The sequence below is a fragment of the Alexandromys fortis genome, unplaced genomic scaffold (assembly GCF_014885135.2).
Source record: "Alexandromys fortis isolate MF-2015 unplaced genomic scaffold, M_Fortis_MF-2015_v1.1 scaffold_2_1_26212458, whole genome shotgun sequence".
Taxonomy (NCBI): domain Eukaryota; kingdom Metazoa; phylum Chordata; class Mammalia; order Rodentia; family Cricetidae; genus Alexandromys; species Alexandromys fortis.
The window spans coordinates 748,656-772,000 of NW_026067930.1; the positions used below are offsets into that span (position 1 = coordinate 748,656).

At 50.8% G+C, this 23,345-nt stretch overlaps 1 protein-coding gene across 6 annotated transcripts; it reads right to left on the bottom strand.

Annotated features, from left to right (window-relative positions):
* Nucleotides 1-855: 855 nt before the first annotated feature.
* Ppp1r16a (protein phosphatase 1 regulatory subunit 16A) lies at nt 856-23,187 on the bottom strand. 6 transcript variants are annotated; one of them, XM_050145290.1, is made up of 12 exons: nt 23,050-23,182; nt 17,665-17,762; nt 4,662-5,654; nt 3,990-4,060; nt 3,764-3,909; nt 2,870-2,973; nt 2,672-2,796; nt 2,453-2,578; nt 2,291-2,366; nt 2,081-2,210; nt 1,783-1,945; nt 856-1,485 (listed from the first exon to the last, which is right to left on the bottom strand). In XM_050145290.1, the coding sequence occupies exons 3-12, from the start codon at nt 4,918-4,920 to the stop codon at nt 1,111-1,113; spliced, it is 1,575 nt and encodes a 524-aa protein (XP_050001247.1). In that variant the 5' UTR covers nt 4,921-5,654; nt 17,665-17,762; nt 23,050-23,182; the 3' UTR covers nt 856-1,110. The 6 variants fall into 6 exon arrangements, with proteins under 6 accessions (XP_050001247.1, XP_050001250.1, XP_050001246.1 ...); XM_050145293.1 differs by having other exon boundaries at nt 23,028-23,157; XM_050145289.1 differs by lacking the exon at nt 17,665-17,762 and having other exon boundaries at nt 23,050-23,187.
* Nucleotides 23,188-23,345: the final 158 nt, after the last annotated feature.

The following is a 23,345-nucleotide window of genomic DNA, read 5'->3' on the forward strand; positions in this document are numbered from 1 at the left end:
TAATGTAGGCTTGGCCCAGGCAGAGCCTGCCCCTGCCTGCCTCCTCCCAGCAGGGCCGAGCAGCAGCAGCGGCAGCAGGTGGACTTCAGGCAGCACACAGTGCTACTCTAAATTTAACCAGCAGCCACCAGCCCTCCCCCAAGCCTGTCCAAGGACACTAACCCTCCAACCACAGGTGCTAGAAGAAGGACAGGCCCTGGAGAAAGGACACGAAGCTGGCCTGGTCAGTGCTTATGTCACCTGGTAGGGATGGCCATGCAAACCAAATGTAATGGGACATGATCTAGAATTGCCTTCTTCCCTCCAGCCTGAGGCCCCTAAAGGGCCCCCCTCGTTGTGATGCATTGTGCCTAGCCAGCACAGCCTGAGTGGCCAAGTGCTTGTCACCTATACCAGCACAGGCGGAAGCTGGCAGATATGCCCCAGGATCAGGGCTGCATGCCAGGAACCGAGACCATGACCCTGGGAAGTGCCTACAGCAAGCCTTCTGCCTCTTCTACCCTGCTGGCTCTGGCCCAATGCTGTAGAAAATACAGTATCCCTTCTAGCCAGAGTCCCTGTCCCTCTGCATGGTTACCCTCTGCACTTCCATGGAGAATCTTCTTCCAAAGTCTCCTGCTGCCTTCAGGAAAGCAAAGGGTTACAGAGGAGCCTCCAAGAAGCTGAACCAGCCTGGAGAGGTGGAGGTAAAGGCAGGGCTTCTTGCCTGCGGCCTTGAGCTTCCCTCCCACAAGAGCTGGGGCTGCCACCTGCAAACCCCAGCATGCATCTACAGGTTTGAGCACTCCTGGGCATGGGTGGCTCCTAACCCAGCAGCACTCCCTGCCCCTTCCCCAGCGAGACACACGGGGAGGCTCAGTGGCAAACAGCCTTTATCAAGAGTCACAGGATAAGCAGCCTGTAGCCTGAGGCCCACAGGTACAGCTAGCTCTGCATAGTCCATCCCTGAGCAAGGTGGCCTGTGTCCTGGGCTGGAAGGGGGTACAGGGCTCTGTGCTGGCTCCCCTACAGCACTGGGGCATGTGCTGGAGTGGGCCACCAGGCCAGAGATCATGAGGAAGCCTCTGGCTGGGCATGGGGTTGAACCCTGCCATACTGAGGGGTCACATTTCACATGAGCAAACAGCACGGCCTCTTCTCCACAGGAGCCTCCTCCGAGGGGGCAGTGAGCTTGAGCAGAGGTGGGTCCCCAGTTGTTCTGAAGCCACAGTCCGGTTGGGGGGTCTCAGTGTCAACAGACAGGCCAGGCTCAAAGGTCTCAGGCCCTTCAGGGGCCGGTCGCTGCAGCTTTGCAGCCGCGCGCTGGCGTTTAAGTTCTGCCAGTGTGTGGTGCGCCTTGTCCCGGACGAGGGCATCAGGGGCATTGCTCTCCGCAGGACTCAACTGGTAGGAGACACTCCGGTCTAGACGCTTCGAGTACAGGTGCTTCCCTTGTGGGGCCCCTACTTGGCCATTGTGTGGCCTGGCCTCCTCAGAGCTGTCTTCCTGTGGGCAGAGCCAGGACCCCAGAGGCCATTGGGAGGTGCTTTCTCTCACCTATCCCACCCAGCCTTGGGCTTCAGGTTGTGTGAAAGTGGCAGATGGACAGACATGAGAGTGGGAAGGTCCGGGGCCTATACCTAGGAGAGCCTAGGTAGACAGTGACCTGCAGCTTACCCACGCTGCCTAGCCCAACTAGGGAAACACCGGGGGCTAGCAAGGATAGAGGACCAAGTACTAAATAACAAGATCGCATGCCAAGTCTGCCCCACATGTGGGACAGGACAGGGGCTGCATCCTCACCTCTGGGGGCTGCAGTCGGAGCTCAGCATCTGTCTGTCTGTCCTCATCCTCTAGCGGCTCTGGACTGGTGAGTGGTGACTGTTGCCACACGATGGCCTCCTGCGCATGCTCCTTGCGATACAGGTTGGTGCGATGCGTCAGGCTCACCCTCCTCACCACCTTTCTGGGGAGGGAGGAAGTCGAGACCTCGTCATCCAGCTCGCAATCTCTGCCTACTGGGGTTCTGCTGCCAGCTGACATGCATGGGGCAGACCCTAGGTCTCAGCAGGTAGACAGTGTCCTGCAGCAGGAGGCTTACCCACGGCTGCCTGCACTAGAGGTCCGCCTGCGCAGCAGGGAGCGCTGACGGCCCTGGGCCCGCAGGAGCGCATCTTGTTTATGCTTGAGCTCTAGCAATTTGGCTCTCACCTCCTCATCCCCACACACGTCTGAGAAGAGATGGAGAGAGGTGTCACAGGCATCTTCATGGCCAGTCCCTTCTGCCAGATGTAGGCAACCCCACACTCACCGAGGGGCGTCTCGTCCACCAAGGATTTTCCATTCAGATCAGCCCCATGTGCCACAAGCAACTCTACCAGGTGCACCTGCAGGCAGCCAGCAGTAGCTGCTTGGCTGAGGGCTCCAACTAGAGCCGGGAACCTTCCCTCTCCCTGCTCCCATGGACACTCACCTGGCCCCAGTAGGCTGCAGCATGCAGAGGCTCCCAGCCATCATGGTCCTTAGCGCTCAGGCTGGCTCCTTGCTCCAGCAGCAGGGTAGCCACCTCACTGAACCCATTAGCAGAGGCGATGTGCAGCTGCAGGCAGACCACTCAGCCCTGAATCCCAGCCCCACACCCCTTCCAAGTACCTGCCCCAGGACAGACACCCCCAAGTGACTAAGTCCTCACCAGCGTGGCCCCATGGTCCAAAGGGTCATTGAGGTTGGCCCCAGCGCGCAGTAGGCTCTGGAGGTCATTCAGCATGCACAGCTCTGGCACTGCCCGGGCCTCCTCAATGCTGTCCTGGGTGATACCTGAGGGGCAAGCTGGCTCAGAGAGGGCATGACCTCAGGCATCACCCCCTGTGGGTAGGCACAACACACGCACCATGATTGGCCATGGCAGTCTCGAGGCAATCCAGTGTCTGCTCATCCTCACACAGGTCATAGGGCATGTTCCCGTCGGTGTTGACTGCAAGGAGCTCTGCGCCACTACAAGGAAGATTGACAAGCCACTGGCCTCCTGCTTCCATAGCAGCTCCTGCTCAAGGAGCCCTCAGTCCCCATCACCAGAGGCCCTCAGGCTAGGACTGTCCTGAGGAAGAAGAAAACAAAGCTCCTGGCTCCTGCTGGAAAAGCCACCCTTCAGCCCCAGATCCTGTCTTCAAGCTAGACTTAGCAGTTTCTGTCCATCTAGGCTTCAGGTCTACGATGCCCATCTACTCCCATAAATAGGGTAGAGGCACTTGCAGATGTGCAAGGACTCTGGGGCCCCAGAACATAGAAGGAGTGCCTGTGCATTATGGAAAAGCAGAACCAGAAGAATGCCTGCAGTCCATCACCAGCTCCAAGAAGAGCCCAAGGAAGCTGCTAGCTACACAGCCCTCGTCCATTACCTACGTGTGGGACAGAAACTCATCTGCTTCTATAGGTATAGGACCAAGCTTCTATAGGCGGACCTACTAGAGAAGTGCCTGACTCTAAAGAAGCCACTGGCCCCTCTGCTCTACCTTCCTTGTTAGGGTAAAGGCCTCAGCTGTACCTTGGCACTTCCCTCCTTACCAAGCCCATCCTCAACACTGACCAAATGGCACTTTCCTATGCAAACTGTGGAAAGTCCCTGGGTTCAGAGTTGGAAATCCAGCCTGCCAAGCAGGCCAAAAGCACAGTGAACACACTCTTGCCCCTGGATCCCAGGTAAGGTTGACAGAGGAGGTAAAGACAGAGGAAGCATCCCAGAGGGGTCACCTGAGCCACCGCCTGGACACCCAGCAGGTCCTACCGTGAAATGAGGAGTTCCACCAGATGCAGATGGCCGCAGGTAGCTGCAGCATGCAGAGGTGTCCAGCATTCACTGTCCCGAGCATTGACATCAGCCCCAGCCTCCAGGAGCTGCTGTGCCATCTCTCGGAAGTCATCAATGCAGCACTGCAAACAAGCAACCTAAGCCCCATGCCCTGACCCCCAGAGAGGCCAGCCTGCCTCACCCCGACTCCTGCAGGGCTCACCTGGTGCAGTGCCGTCAAGCCATCCTCATTGGCCAGGTTGGGGCTAACCCCACTACTAAGGAACTGGCGAACTGCAAGAAAAGGAAGGCAGGAAGGACCTAGCTCTAGGTCCTCAAGAGCTAGCAGATGCCTCTTCCTCCAGGTTCCAGAAGTTATATACAAGCACAGGGTGCAGAAAGGAAAGGGGGCCTGCTAAGGTTAGGCTTGTCTTCATACTAGGAAGATTCCAGTTAAAGAAGATAAAAGTCAAAGGCAGGACCTGGGGAAATGTGTGGTAGTGCCAGGCCACGTATGCTCTGGGACCCACACTGGACCTGGCCAACACCTACTTTCCATCTCTAACCAGAGGTGAGCAATGCTAGCCCACTCTCCAGGAGCCATGCACAAAGGGAATGGATTTGCAGGAAGCTCTGCACTCTGTTATGAGGCGGTGATGGCTATCAGTCCAAGTACTATTTCTCTGCAACCACGTGTGTCTACCCTGTGCTCCGACCATCCTGTATCTGGTTTTCTCAGAGAAAGACCTCCTGCATGCACCTCTATTAAGGACAGTTGACTGTTAGTAGCAGAGCTGGGGCTAGAGGACAAGTTCTGAGCCAGCACACAGCAGGGCCACACCCAGACAGATGGGAGTGCCTACTGTGCCCTGCCCTAAGACTCGGGCACACTCACCTTCTTCCAGGTCGTTTCGGGCAGCAGCCTCCAGGAGAGCAATGCTGGGAGGGAAGAGGACCTGCTTCCGAGGCCTTAGGTCAGACACCTCCTTCCGTGGTCGCTCCTTGTGACCCTTCTTGCCAAGGGCCTCCTTCTCAGCCTGGGCCCACATCTTTACCTGCTGGGCACGTCGCTTCTGGGCATGCTTCAGCCGCTCCTGGGTGCTCATCCTGCCTACCATGGGCATCTCTGCCAGCAGCTCCAGGTGCTCGGCCATGGTGGTGGATGTCTGCCCACAGGGTTGATTGGGGCACCACAATTTGGATTTGCGGGGACAGGACAAGCCTGAAGGGTGGGGCAGCTGGCTGGACTGGCACCCTTGGGGGCATCCCCTTCCTAAGACTTGGTGCTCTCTGTTCCTGACAAGGCTGAAACAGAAGGCCCCACACTATGACCAGGCCTAGCTGCCCTAAGGGGCAGAGCCTAGGCAGGGAGGGCAGTGTGGCAGGGGGTGGGGTGGAAGGTGTGTGTGTGAGGGGTGGCTGCAGTCGTTCCCCAAGCAGGACTGACAATTTAACTGCTCAGCTGGCAGGGCCTCTGTATACAGCGCCTCGCCTCCCTCTTGGGGTCAGGGTGCACAGCCTGTGGGAAGTAGCCCTAAGACCTGGCCGGCCTCAGTCCAGGGTCTGAAGCTAATTACCCAGATTACAAAGTTCCAGCTTCCTGGCACCTTGCCTAGGAGAATGGAAGGCAGGGCCAATCAGCAGCAAGCCCCTGGCAGCCCCCGGGAGCCTCTGCTCTTCTTCCATGCTGGCTGCCCTCAGTGTTCTGGCTGGTGTCCAGCCAGCACAGCTAGGTCTCAGGAGGTACAACAGCAAAGGCCAGAGCGTATGGTCAGTCCTGGGGGTCCAGCTTCCAGTGTCCAAGGGTAACAATCTCTAGGCAGCGAGGAGACAGGAAACCTGCCAATATTTTCTCAGGGGAGTCTCCCCTTCCGGCCGTCACACACACCTGAGGAGTAAATATGAATAAGGAAACACACCAAGGTCAGCTCATGGGGAGAAGCAGGGCACCAGACAAGTCCTGTATGGGACCCACCTTCTGCCCACAGCACACAGAGTCAACAATATGTCCTGGGGCTTGCTCGGCTTGCTCCCCATACACTTAGGGAAGAATAGGACAAGGACTCTCAGGACCCTATCCATCCTTTCCAGAAAGGCTGTGCAGGCTAAACAGTACAACAGAAACAAGAGAATTGCCAGACCAGGGCCAAGTTCAGAGTCCTGGCTGTGCTGGGCAAGGGTTCTTCCCTGGCTTTCCAGGGATAGCATAAAGGCTTAACAGACTCTGCTCCGAGTCCTTTGTGGCCTGGCATCTGCCCTGTTCCCATCACGAAGCCAGTTCAGGCCAGTCAGTATTTCTGCCATCCTGAGTGGCACTCAGCTGAAGTCATGGGGATACCAGACCCACGGGGAAGAGGAACTAAGAGATACCTCCCTGCCCCCCATCATTAGACAAACGGAAAGCTATCCTGATGCCCTTGTTCTAAGGACAGAAGACAACCCGAGGACAGCAGCCACGTGTCAAGTAGAAAGCAGGCTGGCTTTTGGGTGTCTCCTCTAATGCACATCTGCAAACAGTGCAAGGCTGCAGAGGGAAGATAAGTATAGCAAACTGCCCAGAAGGCTGTCTTCCCCAACTTCTGTGGACCCACCTTCCTGACCTTTCTGGAACGTGCCTGAGGACAGACTGTGTGAAGGGGATAGGACTACAGGGGACCCAGGGGACCCCAGTGAGCCCAGGCCTACCACACATATCGTCCACAGACACAGTTCACACTCCAACGGCGTTCTAGCTCAACTCCCAGCAGGCTGAGTTCTAAGCTTTCAGTCCCCTGATCCCAGGAGCTGGCTGTCTGGCTTTCCTCCAGAAGCCAGCCTCAAAGGGAACAGGCCAGCTGAGAGCCAGTGGGCTCTTCTGAAGTTCTAGGAGGAGAGCCACCTCCTGCCTAGCTGAGCCTTGGCTGACCCAGCTGACCCTAAGGCGTGGTTCCTCTTCCTAGCCTGCCAGAGTCACGAAGACAGCTAACCTACTAAGGCTTGATAGCCAGTCCAACCGTTCTACCAAATGGCCCCAATATCACACCCAGGCCAAAATGGGGCTGAGGAAGGCAGCTCCTGCCCTACTTCCACAAATCCTTCCTAGAGCCTCTCTGGAATGTCAAACAGAGATAATTTGGTTGATTTACTCCAGATCTGGGCTTCAAGCCTGGCTGAGCTGAACCAGGAATGTAGGACCCAGCACAGGAAAGCCTCCTACAGGACTTTGACCCCAATCCCCACCCTTCAGCCTGAGCACCACTGGACTGACCCAGCCTACAGAGAGTCCCATGGGCAGCTGGCCTTCATCCTGCATGAGGTCAGCACCCTAACTCCAACCCCATTCTCTACAGTTCCAATGAGAACACAATCAACCCCTTGGGGCCCACGGCTTTCCTACCCTTCCCAACTATAAGGCCCTTTAGGAAGCACTTACTCTCACTCCCAATTTATACTCAGGAAAACCAAGCCATGATAGCCTTTGCTACAGACAAACCAATTCCGCTGGTTTATAGGTACTGACTCCAGCAGGTCTAAGCGCTCCAGACCCAAATGAAGGGCTGCTGAGATAGCCCTGTCACACCAAGAAGTCCTTTATCAGCTGCCCAGATGTTGTCCACAGACCTGCAATGACAGCTTCCCATCTGATGTGTAGCCAGCACTGCCTTGTTAATCACCAAACCACAGTGCCTTTTAACCTACCACATGGTATCTGTAGTGAGCCTGGAGCCTGAGAGCTGCAAGGAACCTAAACACCTGGGGAACAAGGAATAGTATGGGTGGAGGCAGATGACCCAGAAATAAGGACAAAGGAGAGGTGTCCAGAGAAAGGACGAAGAGCTGAGAGGAAAGGAGGGAAAGGCTGGGAGGACAGCTAATGAGGCAGGCAGGGCACCATCCACAAGTTGGGAGGACAGCTAGAGGGGGCAGGCAGGGCACCGTCCACAAGTTGGGAGGACAGCTAGAGGGGGCAGGCAGGGCACCGTCCACAAGCTCGGATGCTCACAGACGAGCACCCACAGTGCCTCTCTGAAGGTTCATCTCCAGACCCGGAATGTTTTCTCTGATACCTGTCTCCTAGGACCCCTATTACTGAAGCCCATTCAACAAGTCAAGGCGGCAGAGGGGAGAGCTCTTGTGTCCCAGGCTGCACACCATGGAGGAAGCTGGCACCTGAAGAAGACATGGGGCAGCAACAGGGAAATTGATCAGAAGCCCTGAGCTGAGCATGACAAGAGGAAGTCAGCTGGAGAGTTTATCTGGTTTGTAGCAAGATAGGTGCCTCCTTAGAAACTCATACTAATGGGCATGCAAATAAGGTTTCGTCATTCTGTAGAATAATATCTGTATGTTCATTTCCGCCACAAGTCAAAGCAGATCAGTGTCTGAAAGCGGCTGCAAGATGCTGACATGGATGTAGAAGCTGATGAGACTCTGGATAAACAAACATATATCAGCAGTCAAAACAATGGCCCAGAGGCCAGAGTGCAGAGGCATTTTATCTGTTGGGAAGTCCCTCCGGTGACTCTAGTTTGTGTCCTGTTGATAAAAACCAAGCAGTAGAGTGATGACCCCTACCTGTGCCCTCTGTACAGCCAGCAGCCCACTGAGACACCCTTGTGCCATTTCTATTCCCAGGCAGCCTTCCTGAGTGTGAAATGAAAATGGATTTGTTTATTCAAATAACAGACGTGGGAGGGCTCAGCCCACCGTGGGCAGTGGCACCTGGGCAGGTGGTCCTGAGTTATAAGCAAGAAAGCTAAATAAGCCGTGGAGATCAAGCCAGTGACTGGCAGTGTCCCTCTGAGGATTCCCTAGATGACGGCTGTACCCTCCCTCAAGCTATTTCTGCTCAGTGTTTTATCATAGCAACAGAAACCTAACTAGAACACCACACTATGGTCAAAAGAGCTCTAACAAATCATGCTTATTCATCTATTAAAAATAATAATAATTTTTATTTATTAAAGGTAGTTGCACACGCCTTTAATCCCAGCACTCAGGAGACAGAGGCAGGTAGGTCTTTGAGTTCGAGTTCAGCCTGGTCTACAGAGTAAGTTTCAGGACAGCCAGGGCTACACAGAGAAACCCTGTCTCAAGAAACAAAACAAACAAACAAACAAAAAAGACATAAGATCAGACTGGAGAGACGGCTTGGTGCTAAGAGAACTTCCTAGGTTCAGGTCCCAGCAGTCAAGCAGGCAATCACAGCCACCTGCAGTTGTCCAGAAGTCACACTGGCCCGGGTCCAGTCCCCACTGTTATATACACAGACAATGGTGTGTACATTTATAATGGTAAACATGAGAAAGACTTGTGTCAGAAGGAAGCAGAAACGGGAACAGGTATGGGGGAAGTACTTGTGCCTGGTACAGTGTAGCTGAACTTAGACCACGTGAAGATTACTCCTGGTAGAAACTATGTCGAGAGCTCTGTACTCGGCAAGGTGAGCGTAAACTGCCATGGCACAGGTACACTGTGGCACCCGGAGAAAGAACAGCACCTAGGCACCGGGCAAGGAATGAAGGTAAGGCCACCCAGGTGGTCAAGCCACCATGAAGCACCTGGAGGAGCTGCAAAGGCCTTCACACCGATGGCAGAGACTGAGGAGAATGAGGTGGGAGGGCAAGGAGAGATCCCACAGCAGGAAGTGGGCAGGAAGACATTCCAGGGAAACAGGACCAATTATGGGGAACAGGACTGGGAATAACAGGGAGCTACACGGGAGGAAAGGGCCAAGAGGGCAGATGGAGGAGCTTCAGAGACGGGACAGCTGGCACATAGAAGTCCAGAGAAAGTGCTCAAACGGCAGCAGTCATCAGGGGTATAGACAGAGCCCATGGCCCTGTAGGAAACTGGGTGGCAGAAAGGACCCTCAGAACCCATTCTGACACAGGAGGGCCACAGAGGCCCACACTGGGGAGGACTCAAATGCTGGCAGTGGCAAGCTGCCTGGGAAACACCAAAATAAATTCCAGGCAGCGCACACATGACCTTAAGAAAAAGAAAGCCAGGTGGGCAGTGTGGCACAAGCTTTTAATCACAGCACTCAGGAGGCAGAGGCAGGCAGATCTCTATGAGTTCCAGGCCAGCCTAGTCTACAAAGCAAGTTCCAGGACAACCAGGGCTACGTAGTGAGATACTGTGTCCAAACAAACAAACAAAACAGAAAGAAGAGAGGGAGAGAGAGAGAGAGGGAGAGGGAGAGAGAGAGAGGTCCTGAATTCAATTCCCAACAACCACATTGTGGCTCACAACCATCTGTAATGAGATCTGGCGCCCTCTTCTGGCCTGCAAGCATATATACAGACAGAATACTGTATAGATAATAAATAAATCTAAAAAAAAAAAAAGATTAGAGAGAGAAGAAAAGAAAAAAATCCAAGAGTATAAGGACAAAGGAAGAAAATGTTTCATAACCCTAACACACACACACACACACACACACACAGAGAGAGAGAGAGAGAGAGAGAGAGAGAGAGAGAGAGAGAAAGCGAGCTTTATAACAAGACACAAAACCCAGAAACTGAAAGGAAATCCCACAAATCCGATTACACTTAGTTTTCACAAGTCTGTATTATAAAAAGGAGATGAAATTAAACCTACATGGCGCACAAGGTATGGTGGCTCACACCTGCAATTTCAGAACTCAGGAGTCTCGGATACAAGGATCCCAGTAAGTTCAAGGCCAGCCAGAACATTATATCTACTATGTAACATTATATAAATCCTTTATTTATATAATGAGTATATATATAAAAGAGTGAGTACATTCATTCTCAGGCCCTGACTCACAGGACTCAAGCGCAGGCAACACAGAGGTCCTATGGCTCTCACAAGCTGAGGTGGATCCCTGCAGCTCAGCAGCCCCTTGCAGAGGGAACCCCTCACCAGAGCATTGGCTTAAATGGCAAGGGAGCTTTGACATCTGCTCCACATGTTCCCAGGACCTAAAAGCCAACAATAGGTTTTGGAATTTGTTTAGTTTTATTTCTAAACAGGTTCTCATTATACAGCCAAGGCTATCCTGGAACTTGCTTTGTAGACCAGGCAGGTCTCTAAGTCAATGGAGATTGCCTGCTTCTGCCTCCTACATGCTGGGTTTAGAGCTGTGAACCACCACCTCCAGACTGCTTTAATGGTTGCCCAGTGATACCGGCTGGGAAGCGCACATCCTCTCTTGAGGGACTACAGTTTCTCAGTGCGGCTCCCATCCCACCGGCTGCCCTCTCAGTGGGCTCCTACCCCCCCACACACACACATATACACAGAGCCTTTATCACTACACTTGCAAAGCACTGTCTCCTCTCCATAGAGTCTTGTCCTACACTGTAGCGGAATTCCTGATGATCTGAGTATTCTCATGGATAATTCTGCAGGTCTCTGCCACCTCACTGACCTCTTCTTCCTGCTAATGCCTCTGTCACAACTGTACCATCTACCTGCTCACCAAAGTAGATGCTCTCCCATAGTCTCACTGCAAATCCCCATTCCTTTCCTGTCGCTCCTATGACCAGGAACCCAACCCCAACACTCCAGCACTCACACATACACAGTCCTGTTCTCGCTCTGCTTCCTACCCTCCACCCTGACCAGCATCAGTTCCCAAGCTGTAGACCCTGTAGAGTAACTAAGGGAACCACTAAAGCTCCTAACACAGACAGAGCTGTCTGGTCCTGAGTGCTGCAGCCTAGATGCTACAAAAGTCTCCCTGTTTTCCTTCCCTTGGTCTTCCCTCAACCGAAACCTGCATCTTGAGAAGACAGCAGCAGAGGAACCCTCTGTCTACTATCATGAGAGAAACCCGAACACAAATACTAAGAGACTTAACAGAAGGCCTGCACAGAGAATCATAAAACAATATTGCAAGGTAAGAGATGAGACCTAAGCAAACAGAGGGAGACCCTCACGGGTATGAAAACTGTAAAGTGAGTGTTTGCCCACTCATCCCAGACAGTGCATCTGAAGCTCAGCATGAAATGTGCATGAACGAGCAGGACGGTCAGAACGAGAAAGTCTGACTTACCTAGGCTATTACATAGTCCAGCTTATTATGGAATCCAGTACCTAAGCCCCTGAGTGTTTGCTTAAGGATAAAGGAATAAAGCAGGGAGCTGGAGAGGAGGTTAGGTCAGAGAAGGGCTTGTTGTGTAAGCATATCCACAACATCCACAGAAAATCCCGAGGCTGTGGCTTGTGTCTGCAACCCGAGGGGAGCTGAGCCATCTTGTAGCTCACTGGCCAGTCACTGTAACCAAATCACAGACTCCAGCTTTGTTGTTGTTGTTGTTTGAGACAGGGTCTCTCTGTGTACAGCTCTGGCTATCCTGGAATTTGCTCTGTAGACCAGGCTGGCCTCAAACTCACCTCAAATCCACCTGCCTCTGCCTCCCAAGTGCGGGGATTAAAGGCGTGTGCCACCACCACCTGGCTACTGAGCTCCAGGTTTAGTGAAAGATCCTACCTCAAAAAATAAGGTGGAGTTGGCAAGGAGGTGTAGATACCTTTAATCCCAGCACTCAGGAGGTAGAGGCAAATAGATTGCTATAAATTCTGAGGCTTGCCTGATCTACACAGTGAGTTCCAGGCCAGTCAGGGCTACACAGTGAAACGTTGTGTCAATAATATAAATTAAATAAATACAGGAGAGCAACTTAGGCTAATGCCAACCTCTGGCCTCCATGCACATGCACACATGTCCTCTGCTCCACATGTCCACACCAATGCACACATACGCACATTCACAGCAGTAAACCTGGGCTGGGAATGTAACCCAGCTGGTAGAGTGCTTGGCCAGCATTCACAAAGCCCTGAGTTCAACCCCCGGCATGTCATAAAATCCAGCGAAGTACTGTATGCCTATCAGTCTCAGCACTCGGGAGGCAGAGGAAGGAGGATCAGAAGCTAAATGTCATCCTGGGCTATATAGCAAGTTTGAGGTCATTACAGACCACATAAAACCCTATTTCAAAAAATAATAAACAAAGCCAAGTGGTGGTGGCACACACTTTTAATCCCAGCATTTGGGAGGCAGAGGCAGGAGGATCTCTGTGAGTTCGAGGCCAATCTAATCTACAGAAACTAGTTCCAGGACAGCCAGGCCTACCATACAGAGAAATCCTGTCTCCAAAAAAAAAAAAAAAAAAAAGACAGCACTTGGGAGGCAAAGTCAGGTGGATCTCTGTGAGTTCGAGACCAGCCTGGTCTACAAGAGCTAGTTCCAGGACAGGCTCCAAAACCACAGAGAAACCCTGTCTCGAAAAACCAAAAAAAAAAAAAAAAAAAGAGAGAGCGAGAGAGAGAGAAAAAGAGAAACCAAGAAACAAAATTATAATTATAATCACAACCATAAATAAACAAACCAGTGAGAACCAGGCATGGTGGCTCATGTCAGTATTCCAGTACCCTGAAAACAGAGGCAGGGGTATCACCATAAATTTGAAGTCAGTCTTATCTACACAGAGAGTTCTAGACCAGCCAAGATTATACATTAAGGTCTATATACTTGATATTAACCCAAAACTATACTTGATATTAATCTCAAAGAAATAAAACAATCTAGGTCAGGGGAGAAGGCTCAGTGGTTAGGAGCACACACTTTTCCCAGCACCTACACTGGGCAGCTAACTTGAGTTCCAGGGGATCCAACTCCCATTTGATTTCCATGGGCATGCATGTGCACATATACACCACATGCATAAATAAATAATAATAATAAAACTTAAAAGGCTCTAATCTACACATGAACGTTCATAAAAAGCTTTATAATAACTAAGAGTTAGAAACAAGCTGTCTGGAAGAGGTGGACAGCTAGAAAAACTGTGGTCTGCTCCAGCTGTCAAGTGTAGCTTAGATGGACGCTGACAGCAAAAAGGTGCCATGCTATAAGAGTGTCAGTAGGGCAGGCGGTGGTGGCGCACGCCTTTAATCCCAGCACTTGGGAGGCAGAGGCAGGCGGATCTCTCTGAGTTCGAGGCCAGCCTGGTCTGTGGAACAAGCTGTAGGACAGCTATGGCTACAAAGAGAAATTCTGTTTCTAAGGGAAAAATGGTAGACTATTCCAAGCAGGTCCTTACATACTCACACATAACAGTTCTAGACAACAGACGAGAACTGCCCAGGGCTCTCGGAGTAAGGGTGGGGAGCTGGGTGTAGAAGGCCTAGACTGTCTCACTTCTGCACAGGGCTAGCAAGCACACACAAGTTCAAGGGAAGCTGTGAACCCTGCAGAAAGTCGTGCAGCGCATCTCACTGTTTTGAAATCTGTATTACACAGGTAGGCACAGCAGCACTAAAGGGCATCTAAGGAAGGGATTTCTATGGACCACTTCTTAGTTACTGCATGTGGTCCAACCCACTTCAACATAGAATGAACAAGAGCTGAAGTGGCTCAGCATTTAAGAGCACTTGCTGCTCTCCCACAAGACCCAGGTTCAGTTTCCCGCACCCACACAGCAACTCACAAAGATCTTTAACTCCAGTTCCAGGGGATCCAGTACCCTCTTCCGACCTTCGCAGGTACCAGACATGGTCAGCAAAATACCCATACACCAAAGAGCCAAAAATTTAAAAAGACACAAGTAATGTCAACAGCTTGGGAGGCTTAGGCAGGTAGTCAAGGTCAGTTAGAGAAATAAAAAAAGAAAGAGAGAGAAAGAGAGAGAGAGAGAGAGAGAGAGAGAGAGAGAGAGAGAGAGAGAGAGAGAGAGAAAGAATTAACACTGACTACTTAAAAGACCAAAGGATTAGGTCAGACCCTGTGGTGCACACCTTTAGTCCAAGTACTCTGGAGATGGGTGGATCTCTGTGAGCTCCAGGCCAGCCAAGGCTCCACAATAAGACCTTGTCTCAACAAACAACGAAGACTAGATGATGGGAGGGATGAAGGACTGTGGACTTCTCGTGCCACAGGTGTCTGTAGGACAGAAACATGACCCAGCCCCACCACAAGCTCTGTGGAACAGAAACACACCCTAGTCAGCCACCCACCACAGGGTCTGCTGCTCTACAGGATCGCAGGTCCAGGCTTCCCACACACGGTTCCCTGAAGCTCACCAGTGTTCTGACACAGAGCATGTGGAAAGCCCCTCTCACATACCAAGGACATAAGGCCCTCCAGAGAGCCTGTTTTCACTAGCAATAAGAATCAACAGGGCGGCCTGGGCAGCAGCACTGTGGAAAACAATTTGTCATTCTAGAACCTGAGCAGACAAAACTGCCATCAGAAGGCACTTGAAGACGGCCCTGGAGGCCAGAAGAATAAGCATCCCAGTTTCAAGGCAGAGAAAGCTGAGAATCCACAAGATTCTTAGGTTTCTGGGCTCACCCTGTGGAGTTCAGGCAACTTCACTCACAACCACTGCGGCAGGCCAACAGGTATCTCAAGCCCCAATCAGGCCCTTCATCCACAACCCAAGACACTTGGTGTCTAACATCCCTGCCCTTCCCCCACCTTCCTCTACAGTAGGGCTCCACTCCTGCCTGCCTTTCTCTAGACTCCCGCAGCAGTTCTCCTGTGTCACTCATGAGCATAGCTCCTGTGGCTCTCCATTTTCAGCCTCAACCACTCACCAAGCAATGGACAAAACTCTTAGGAACTGAGCTCAGAGCTGGGAGTGTCCTCAATATCAGGGTCCTTGCCCTGAGTCCCTCTACTGTATCTCTGCCACTCCATCATGGTGACCGTTACCCAGGTGGTCCTCGGATCTAGAAAGGTGAGCTCTCTGCTCTTCTATCCCATGCATTCAATCACTTACTTACTCCATACGTGCTTTCTGCGCTCAACCTTCTCCTAGGAGCCTCTTCCTCTGACATGGATACTTTCTGGATCCAGCATCATTTAAGGGATAAGCACAGAGCTAAAATGTGCTCACCAGATAAGGAAGCCAGTGTATCAAGGGTCAGGTGGGCAAAGGCACTATGTCTTCTCTGTGCTCCCTATAACCCATTCACTCTGCATGAGGACAACTGTCCGAGAGACACTCCTGGTCCTAGGGAAGACCCACTGGAGGCACTGAAGCCTCCATCTCACAGACCTACGAGAAACCCCTCTAAGAAGCTGGCCCTCAGCCCCAGCTGAGCCTCTAGACGACACAGTCCTAGCTGGCAGCATGACCACAATCCATGGTCATGGACAGAGCCAGGACCAGCAAACTGAGTGTTTCTCATCACTGACCACAAAGACCTCAGACTAATCAGATTTTTGTTCTTGTTGTTTGAGACAGGGTCTCACTTTGTAGCCCAGGCTGGCCTCAAACTCACAGAGATCCACCTACCTCTGCCTCCAGAGTACTGGATTTAAAGGCATGCAGCACTGTGTCCAGCTTCCACCCCACCCCCAAGATTTTGAGACAGAGTCCCTTCACTGTAGCCCAGGCTAGTCTATACGGTGGAACCCAGGCTGACCTCAAATTTACAGGAATCTTCCTCTCTGACCCTCCTAAGCAATGGGATTACAGGCTTGAGCCACTACACCCAGCTCAGTGTTGATTTAAAAACACTACATTTGGGAGCAATCTGTGTCTAGCCAGAGTACACCAGACTTCAAAGCACTCTGTCCACCTCAGCAACTCAACCGTGGCCACTCAGGTTGCTGTGATGTTCCCACATCCATGTGAGTCTCCACCAGGCTCCATTGTTTCCCACTGGCTCACAGTCAATTACCAGCCTGAACTACAGCCTCCCTGTGTGCTGTACATTATATCAAGAGTCTCCTCTCTGTTAATCCCAGCACTTGGGAGGCAGAGGCAGGCGGATCTCTGTGAGTTCGAGACCAGCCTGGTCTACAAGAGCTAGTTCCAGGACAGGCTCCAAAACCACAGAGAAACCCTGTCTCGAAAAACCAAAAAAAATAAAAAAATTAAAAAATAAAAAAAAGAGTCTCCTCTCTGGCCAAGTAGACCTCTGAGTTCAAGGAAAGGTTGATCAACATAGCCATAGCAAATTACAGGCCAGCCAGTAGTAGTATGTAATGAGACCCTATCTCAAAAACAAAACAAAACAACAAAGAACTTGTCTTTAATCCCAGCACTAGGGAGGCAGAGGCAGGTAGATCCCCCATGAGTTCGAGGCCAGCCTGGTCTACAGAGCAAGTTCCAAGAGAGCCAGAGCTCACACAAAGAAACCCTGTCTCAGGGAAAAAGAAAAAAAAGAAGTTTCCTCTCTGGGGACATAGCTTAGCTAGTAGAGTGCTTGTCTGCTATGCGTGAACATGGATGAGTTCAATACCCACCACTGTGCAAACCAAGTAGGCGCTGGGCATGTGGCACACACCTTTAATCCCAGCAGTCAGAAAGCAGAGGCAGGTGAATCTCTGAGTTCGAGGCTAGCCTGGCTTATGGAGCAAGTTCTAGGACAGCCAGGGATACATGGAGAAACCCTGTCTCAAAAACAAAAACAAAACCAGGATGGCACATGCCTAAAGCCTCTTACTTGGAATTAAAGTCAGAGCCTGTGGCCTGACTGCCCTAACAAACCACCTACCCTCAATAAGCCAGTTACTGAATCTGTCCATCTACCGAGGGAGGGCACATGCCACGAAGCACGCATAAAGCCAGAGGACAGCTTGCAGGAGCTGGTTCTCTCCTTTCTACTGCAGAGGCCCTGGGATGGAACTCAGGCCATCAGGCCGAACAGCAAGCACCTTGATCACATTCAGTAAAGCAACAAAGAACCAAATTAAGAGTAAAAAGAAAAAAAAAGATTTATTCAATTTTGCTCCACTGGGAAGACAGACAGAGAGACCCAGAGTTAATCCCCTCCTGAGCAAGTCCCCTTCTCAATGGGCCACACAAATACATCTCCTTTAGTTTTTACTACTGCTTGCTTGTTTTAATTGGCTTAGTAAGGAGGAGTGGCTAACTCTACTTTATTGGGACTGTTAAGAAAGAGTCCAGGCTCTGACATTCTCTTCAGTAACAAACCTTGCACTCCGGAGCTGAAGTAGGAGTGTAAGTAGTTCAAGGCCATCCATCCTTGAATGGCAGCCAATTGGAAGCCAGCCTGGATTATGGAAGACTGTCTAAAAAAAAAAAAAATAAGAGATTTTTAGCTCTCTTCTCTGACCCTGCTTCATAGGCAACTCACACCTGCTCACGCTCTGGTCTCAGCTGCTCTTCTGGTTCTCAGCTGAGGCTCTGAGTTCTTTTTCAATGCTTCCATTTCCCTGACACAAGCAGGAGAACCATATGAAATTCATTTTTCCCCTATTTTTTTTTATCTACAAAAATGAACATTAGCCAGGCCATGGTGGCACAGACCTTTAATGCCAGCACTCGGCAGGCAGAGGCAGGCGGATCTCTGTGAGTTCGAGGCCAGCCTGGTCTACAGAGTGAGTTCCAGGACAGCCAGAGCTATTACACAGAGAAACCCTGTCATGAAAAACAAACAAAATGAATGTTCTTTAGCTCAGTAACGACAGGGCTAATTGTTCCATGGGAAGGACCCTTATAATTGCACACCTAACACTTTCAGCCAGCTCAGTACCCAAGGCTGAGTAGAGCATCTGGGAAGGCCCCACCCAGATAGCAAAGGAGGCTCTCTCAAACTTCCTTTCCTTTGGCCATCTGGCTCCAAACTAGGTCTGATTAACCCAAAGCAATATGTCAAAGGCTAAAGGTCACAGCAGACATCTGCATTTAACACTCAGTGAGGATGAGGTGAGGACAAAGGAAGGCAGACAAGAATCTAGTAGCCACAGGTACTACTTCCCATGCCCTGTCCTGCTTATGTCTCTACCTGGGCTGTGACCCCCTTGTAGATTGGAAACTACAGTCTGTCAGGCAGAAAAGCAACAAAGCTAACAGAAGTGAGCTCTAAAGAGCAAACAAAAGACTGTTCTGACTCAAACTTTGGTCCCAGAGAGACCATAACACTTGAGGCAGGTCAAACCTGCCTGGGGGCCAACTGCCGGCTGTAACACCGGTTTGAAGCTGTGGACAGAAGAAACACAGTCATAAGGGTTCCAGACTTAGAACAAAGAGTGCAGGGTCCTACAATGAACAATGTTCATGCTTCTGAGATTCCCCTTATACACAGGGCATGACCAACAGAGACACTCTCACGCAAAAGAAAAAAAATTATAATTTGCAAACTCCTGGAAACAAAATGCGAGGAAAAAAATGGTGGTAGCAAGCAAGACACTGATATGGGCCTAAAGTCACTAACGAGAAGAAAGAAAAGGCACAGTACATAGCATGATCAAGTTCAACTATCTCAAGGAAGTCAGTCATGGTGGCACACAGGGGTACTTCAAAGAGGATCAAAGTCAGCCTCAGCAAGTCTGAAGCCAACCCAGACTATACAAACCTTGTCTCAAAATAACCAAATAAAACATACTAAGGGCAGGGTGGCACATGCCTTTAATCCCAGCACTTCAGAGGCAGAGGCAGGAGGATCTCTGTGAGTTCCAGGACAACTACAGCTGTTGTACTGATAAACCCTGTCTTGAAAAAAACAACGAACAAGCAAACACCCATACAAACAAAATCCCTCAAGATTGCCAATGTGGTGTAAACTTAGCACTCAAAAGATCCTCACAAGTTCAAAGACAGCCTGCTCCGCATACTGAGTTCAAGACCAGCCAGGACTGACTACAGAGTGAGAGCCCATCTCAAACAAACTCAAGGATATCAGAAAGGGAACTGGGAACAAGTGAGAAAGCAGTTTCCCTTTGAACAGAGCTGCTTCTCATGGGGTACAGGAGGTAAGAAAACAGATCCACAGACAAAACGATCTAATTTGCTAAAGAGCGATCGATGTTACTTCCATTTTTGCATTATAGGACTTTGAACCTCAATGAAAGAATGAAATGTAGCTCTATCTCAACCCAACGGTAGGAAAGGAAAAAACGGACATTCCCAAATGAAAAACTTTTAGCCGGTTACCTACACAGCCATAATCACAAGAGAAAAGAAGTATAACCAAGCCACCTACCCTTCAATGCAAGAACAAACAAGACTGGGCACAGTCATACAGTGGAATATTACCAAGCTATAAAAAGGAATGGAATTCTGACACATGCTTCAAAAGTGTAAGACATAAAGGCCACAGTTTTATGATTCAGCCTATGAGACACTAGGCAAACTCCTAGGGACAGGGTACAGCACAACCCTCCAGCACTAGAGGAGGGGAACAGGAGTTCCTATTAAACGAACACAAAGTTTCTGTCTCAAAAAGTTTGGAAACAGAAGCCAGACATAGCAATCTACTCCTGTAACTGTAACCAAAGAAATTTGGGAAACTGAGTGTCAGGCCTGCCTAGGATATACATAGCCAAGACCCCACCTCAAAATAAAGATCTGAGGCATGATATAATGGCAGTGTGCAATCCCAATAGGGAGGCAGAGGTCAAAACGTAACAAATTCAAGGCCACCCTTGTTACATAGTTAGAGCGGTCCTCAAATGAAGGAAAGCTGGAGTCGTAGGAAACAGAGTACTTGCCCCGCATGTGAGATGCCCTGAGTTTGTTACCCAGGGTTCAATCCACAGCATCACAAAACCAGACCAACCGCCCCTAACACCACCCCACCCACGTGTGCGCAGGAACACACTACAACTCCTATAGACCATTAAAAGGATAAAAACGGGACTACTTCAACCATTTTTTCCTGGTTTTTCAGAACAGGGTTTCTCTGTGTAGCCTTTCCTTGGCTGTCCTAGAAGTGGCTCTGTAGACCAGGCTGGCCTCAAACTGGCAGAAATCTGCCTGCCTCTGCCTCCCGAATGCTGAGATTAAAAGTGTGTACCACCAACCCAGTGACCATAAACTATATCTTTTAAAAATTTATTTTGGGGGGCTGGAGAGATGGCTCAGAGGTTAAGAGCATTGCCTCTCTTCCTAGAGGTCCTGAGTTCAATTCTCAGCAACCACATGGTGGCTCACAACCATCTGTAATGGGGTCTGGTGCCCTCTTCTGGCCTGCAGGCATACACACAGACAGAATATTGTATACATAATAAATAGATAAATATTTAAAAAATAAAAATAAAAAATTATTTTGGTAATAATAACAATAAGGTAAAAATACCATTCAATATATAATAGAAAATGCAAATTTTGTTGAGAGAGCACTTCAATTGTATGCAGTCTGGGGCTGATTTTCTACAAAACAGCTGAAGTGTCTTGAAGGAAATCACGTGGCTGGCAAATCTGAAACATTTTGGGCTTTTCTAAGCCCAAGCCTGTCGCATTCATCCGGGACTCCCACTGTACCATTGTCACCCTCATCCCACCTCGAGATCACTGTGGCCTCTGTCTGGAGAGTGCCCCTGCCACATCTCAACCACCTAGATCACACCTTGATCTTATGAATTACCTCCTCAGTAGTCTCCCATAGCTACCTTGTAACTCTCTTATCTCATCCTATTTTATTTGACGTGTCTCTTCTTCTGGATTTATTTCCGTTCCCTTAGAGTTTAGCCCAGTGCCTGACTTACAGGAAGCACCAGTAAACAATGAAAAAACAGTCACTGGATGTCAGCACCACGAGTCCAACACAGAAGGGGGCTCACGGACAGGACACGCACAGGCTTTACTCTGGCATGTTCAAGGGACGTGCACGAGGGAGTCCCAAGAGAGCCTAGAGGTAGGGAAACAGCCTGTGACTGCCTCGGATATCTCGCTTTGACCATTAGGTGGATGTAGAATAGGTACTGGAGTGGGGCACGGCTGGGACAGAGAACGTGTGGAACCTCAGGCCTGGCAGTCTGCTCGGCTATCTGTGACTGTGGAACCTCAGGCCCGGCAGTCTGTTTGGCTGTCTGTGACTGAGACACTTCGGCTGCCTGGAGCAAAGGCACTGCCATGATCAGCTGGCAAAACAGACCCTAGCGTACATTCAAGAATCCCTCAGACATAGTTCCAAAATCCCAACACTTGGGAGGCAGAAAGAGGTGGATCTCTGTGAGTTCAAGGCCGGTCTGGTCTACAGATCTACACAGTGAATTCCAGGACAGCCAGAGTTATGGAGAGACACCTTGTCTCAAAAACAAATACATACATACATAAGTAATAAGAGAGTAGGGAGGTGATGGCGCATGCTTTTAATCCCAGCACTCAGGAGGCGGAAGCAGGTAGACTCTGTGAGTTCGAGGCCAGCCTGGGCTACAAAGTGAGTACCAGGACAGGCTCCAAAGCTACACAGAGAAACCCTGTCTCAAAAAAGAAAAATAAATAAATAAATACATAAATAAAAATCAATCAATCAGAGAGAGAAAATGGACTCCATAAAGTTTTCCTCTACCCTCCACATGAACACCATGGCATGCACTCATCCCAAACAATAATGAATATTTGAAAGAATTAGTAATTCCAAAAAAGGAAGGAGAGGCCAATAGGGAAGAAACCTAACCCAGGCATCACCAGGAAAGGTTGGGTAAAACTTGGAGCAGAGGCAGGCAAGTGGTCCCCTCAGCGCTCTAAAGGTCCCATCACCATGACAACATGAAGACAGCATCAGGACAGGTTTCACCAAGCCAACAGTCCCTCAAAGAACTCAGCTCCCATGCTGGGCCAGTGGCAGCTCTGGTTTCCTTGAAGTGAATCAGGCGGCCTTCTGGAGAGCTAGGCTGCTTGCAGCAAGACAAAGCCTTCAAAGTAAACCTCAATTCTATAAGGGAATTCCTGGGGAGCAAAGACACCAAAGAGGGCTAATTGAGGAATGGATGCCCTCGCTTTCACCGGCACCTCCATGTAAGTAAAGACCAGGAAGAAAGGAGGGCTTAGGGGTCAGCTAGCTTTGCTCTGTCTCCCGAGTCTGAGGCAAGCCAATACACACCTACCTCTCTTCAGTACCAGAAATAATTAATCCTCTTTGCCTCAAGCCTCCGGCACTGGTACAGCCAGGAACCCAAAGAAGCCCAAACGCTTTTCACAGGCTGGTCTACATTCCTCTCCTAACCACAATCCATGAGGCACAGCCTCCAGGCGAGGGCACTTGAAGCCTCAAGAGTGCTTTACTGAACTCCAAAACACACATGAAGTATAGGAAAGTCCCTTCGCTGTCCTCAAGCCAGAATGAAGACTGTCGGCCGACCTACCTGACCAACAGGTTTCAAGAACTACCTTCGCTGTTAGGTTTCACACACAAAAAGAAATAACCCCTCCGCTGGCGCCTCACGGGCGCCCCTTCTGCAGGCCCCTCACGACCCATTCCACTGCCCAGCAGGGCCAACTCCGGGCCGCAGAGACAGCAGCTCCGGCTCACCCGCCATGCCCCGCCCCGCCGCGCCGCGCCTCGCCTCGCCCCGACGGCTCCTGTGTTCCCAGACAGGCCCGACCCTCACCTACAACCGCCGGCCGTCTCACCTGGAGCCCGGCTAATCGCTTCCCGATCCCGGCCCGGCCGACCCTGGGACCCGGCGCTGCTCCAGGCGCCACGGGGGCGGGCCCCGCGCCCATCCTCGCCATGGCAACGCGACACTTCCGGCCCGAGGTGTCCGGAGCGGAAGCCGCGGTGCCGGGTGGGAGTCCAGGGCAGAGCCACTCTATAAGGGCGGGGCCTAAAGAGCGCCCTCCAGAGGCGGGGCCAGCCCCGGTAGCTTGGTTGGTACTATGGAATGTCTTTTATGCTTTGTTCTGTGGCACGAACATCCTGGTGTCTC

Excerpts from the sequence above, each read along its gene's own strand:
- Ppp1r16a (XM_050145289.1), bottom strand. The coding sequence starts at position 4,920 with ATGGCCGAGCACCTGGAGCTGCTGGCAGAGATGCCCATGGTAGGCAGG. Across the intron at positions 3,910-3,989 it reads GCTTGACGGCACTGCACCAG|TGCTGCATTGATGACTTCCG; the intron begins GTGAGCCCTGCA and ends GCTTGTTTGCAG. Across the intron at positions 1,946-2,080 it reads TCTAGTGCAGGCAGCCGTGG|AAAGGTGGTGAGGAGGGTGA; the intron begins GTAAGCCTCCTG and ends CTCCCTCCCCAG.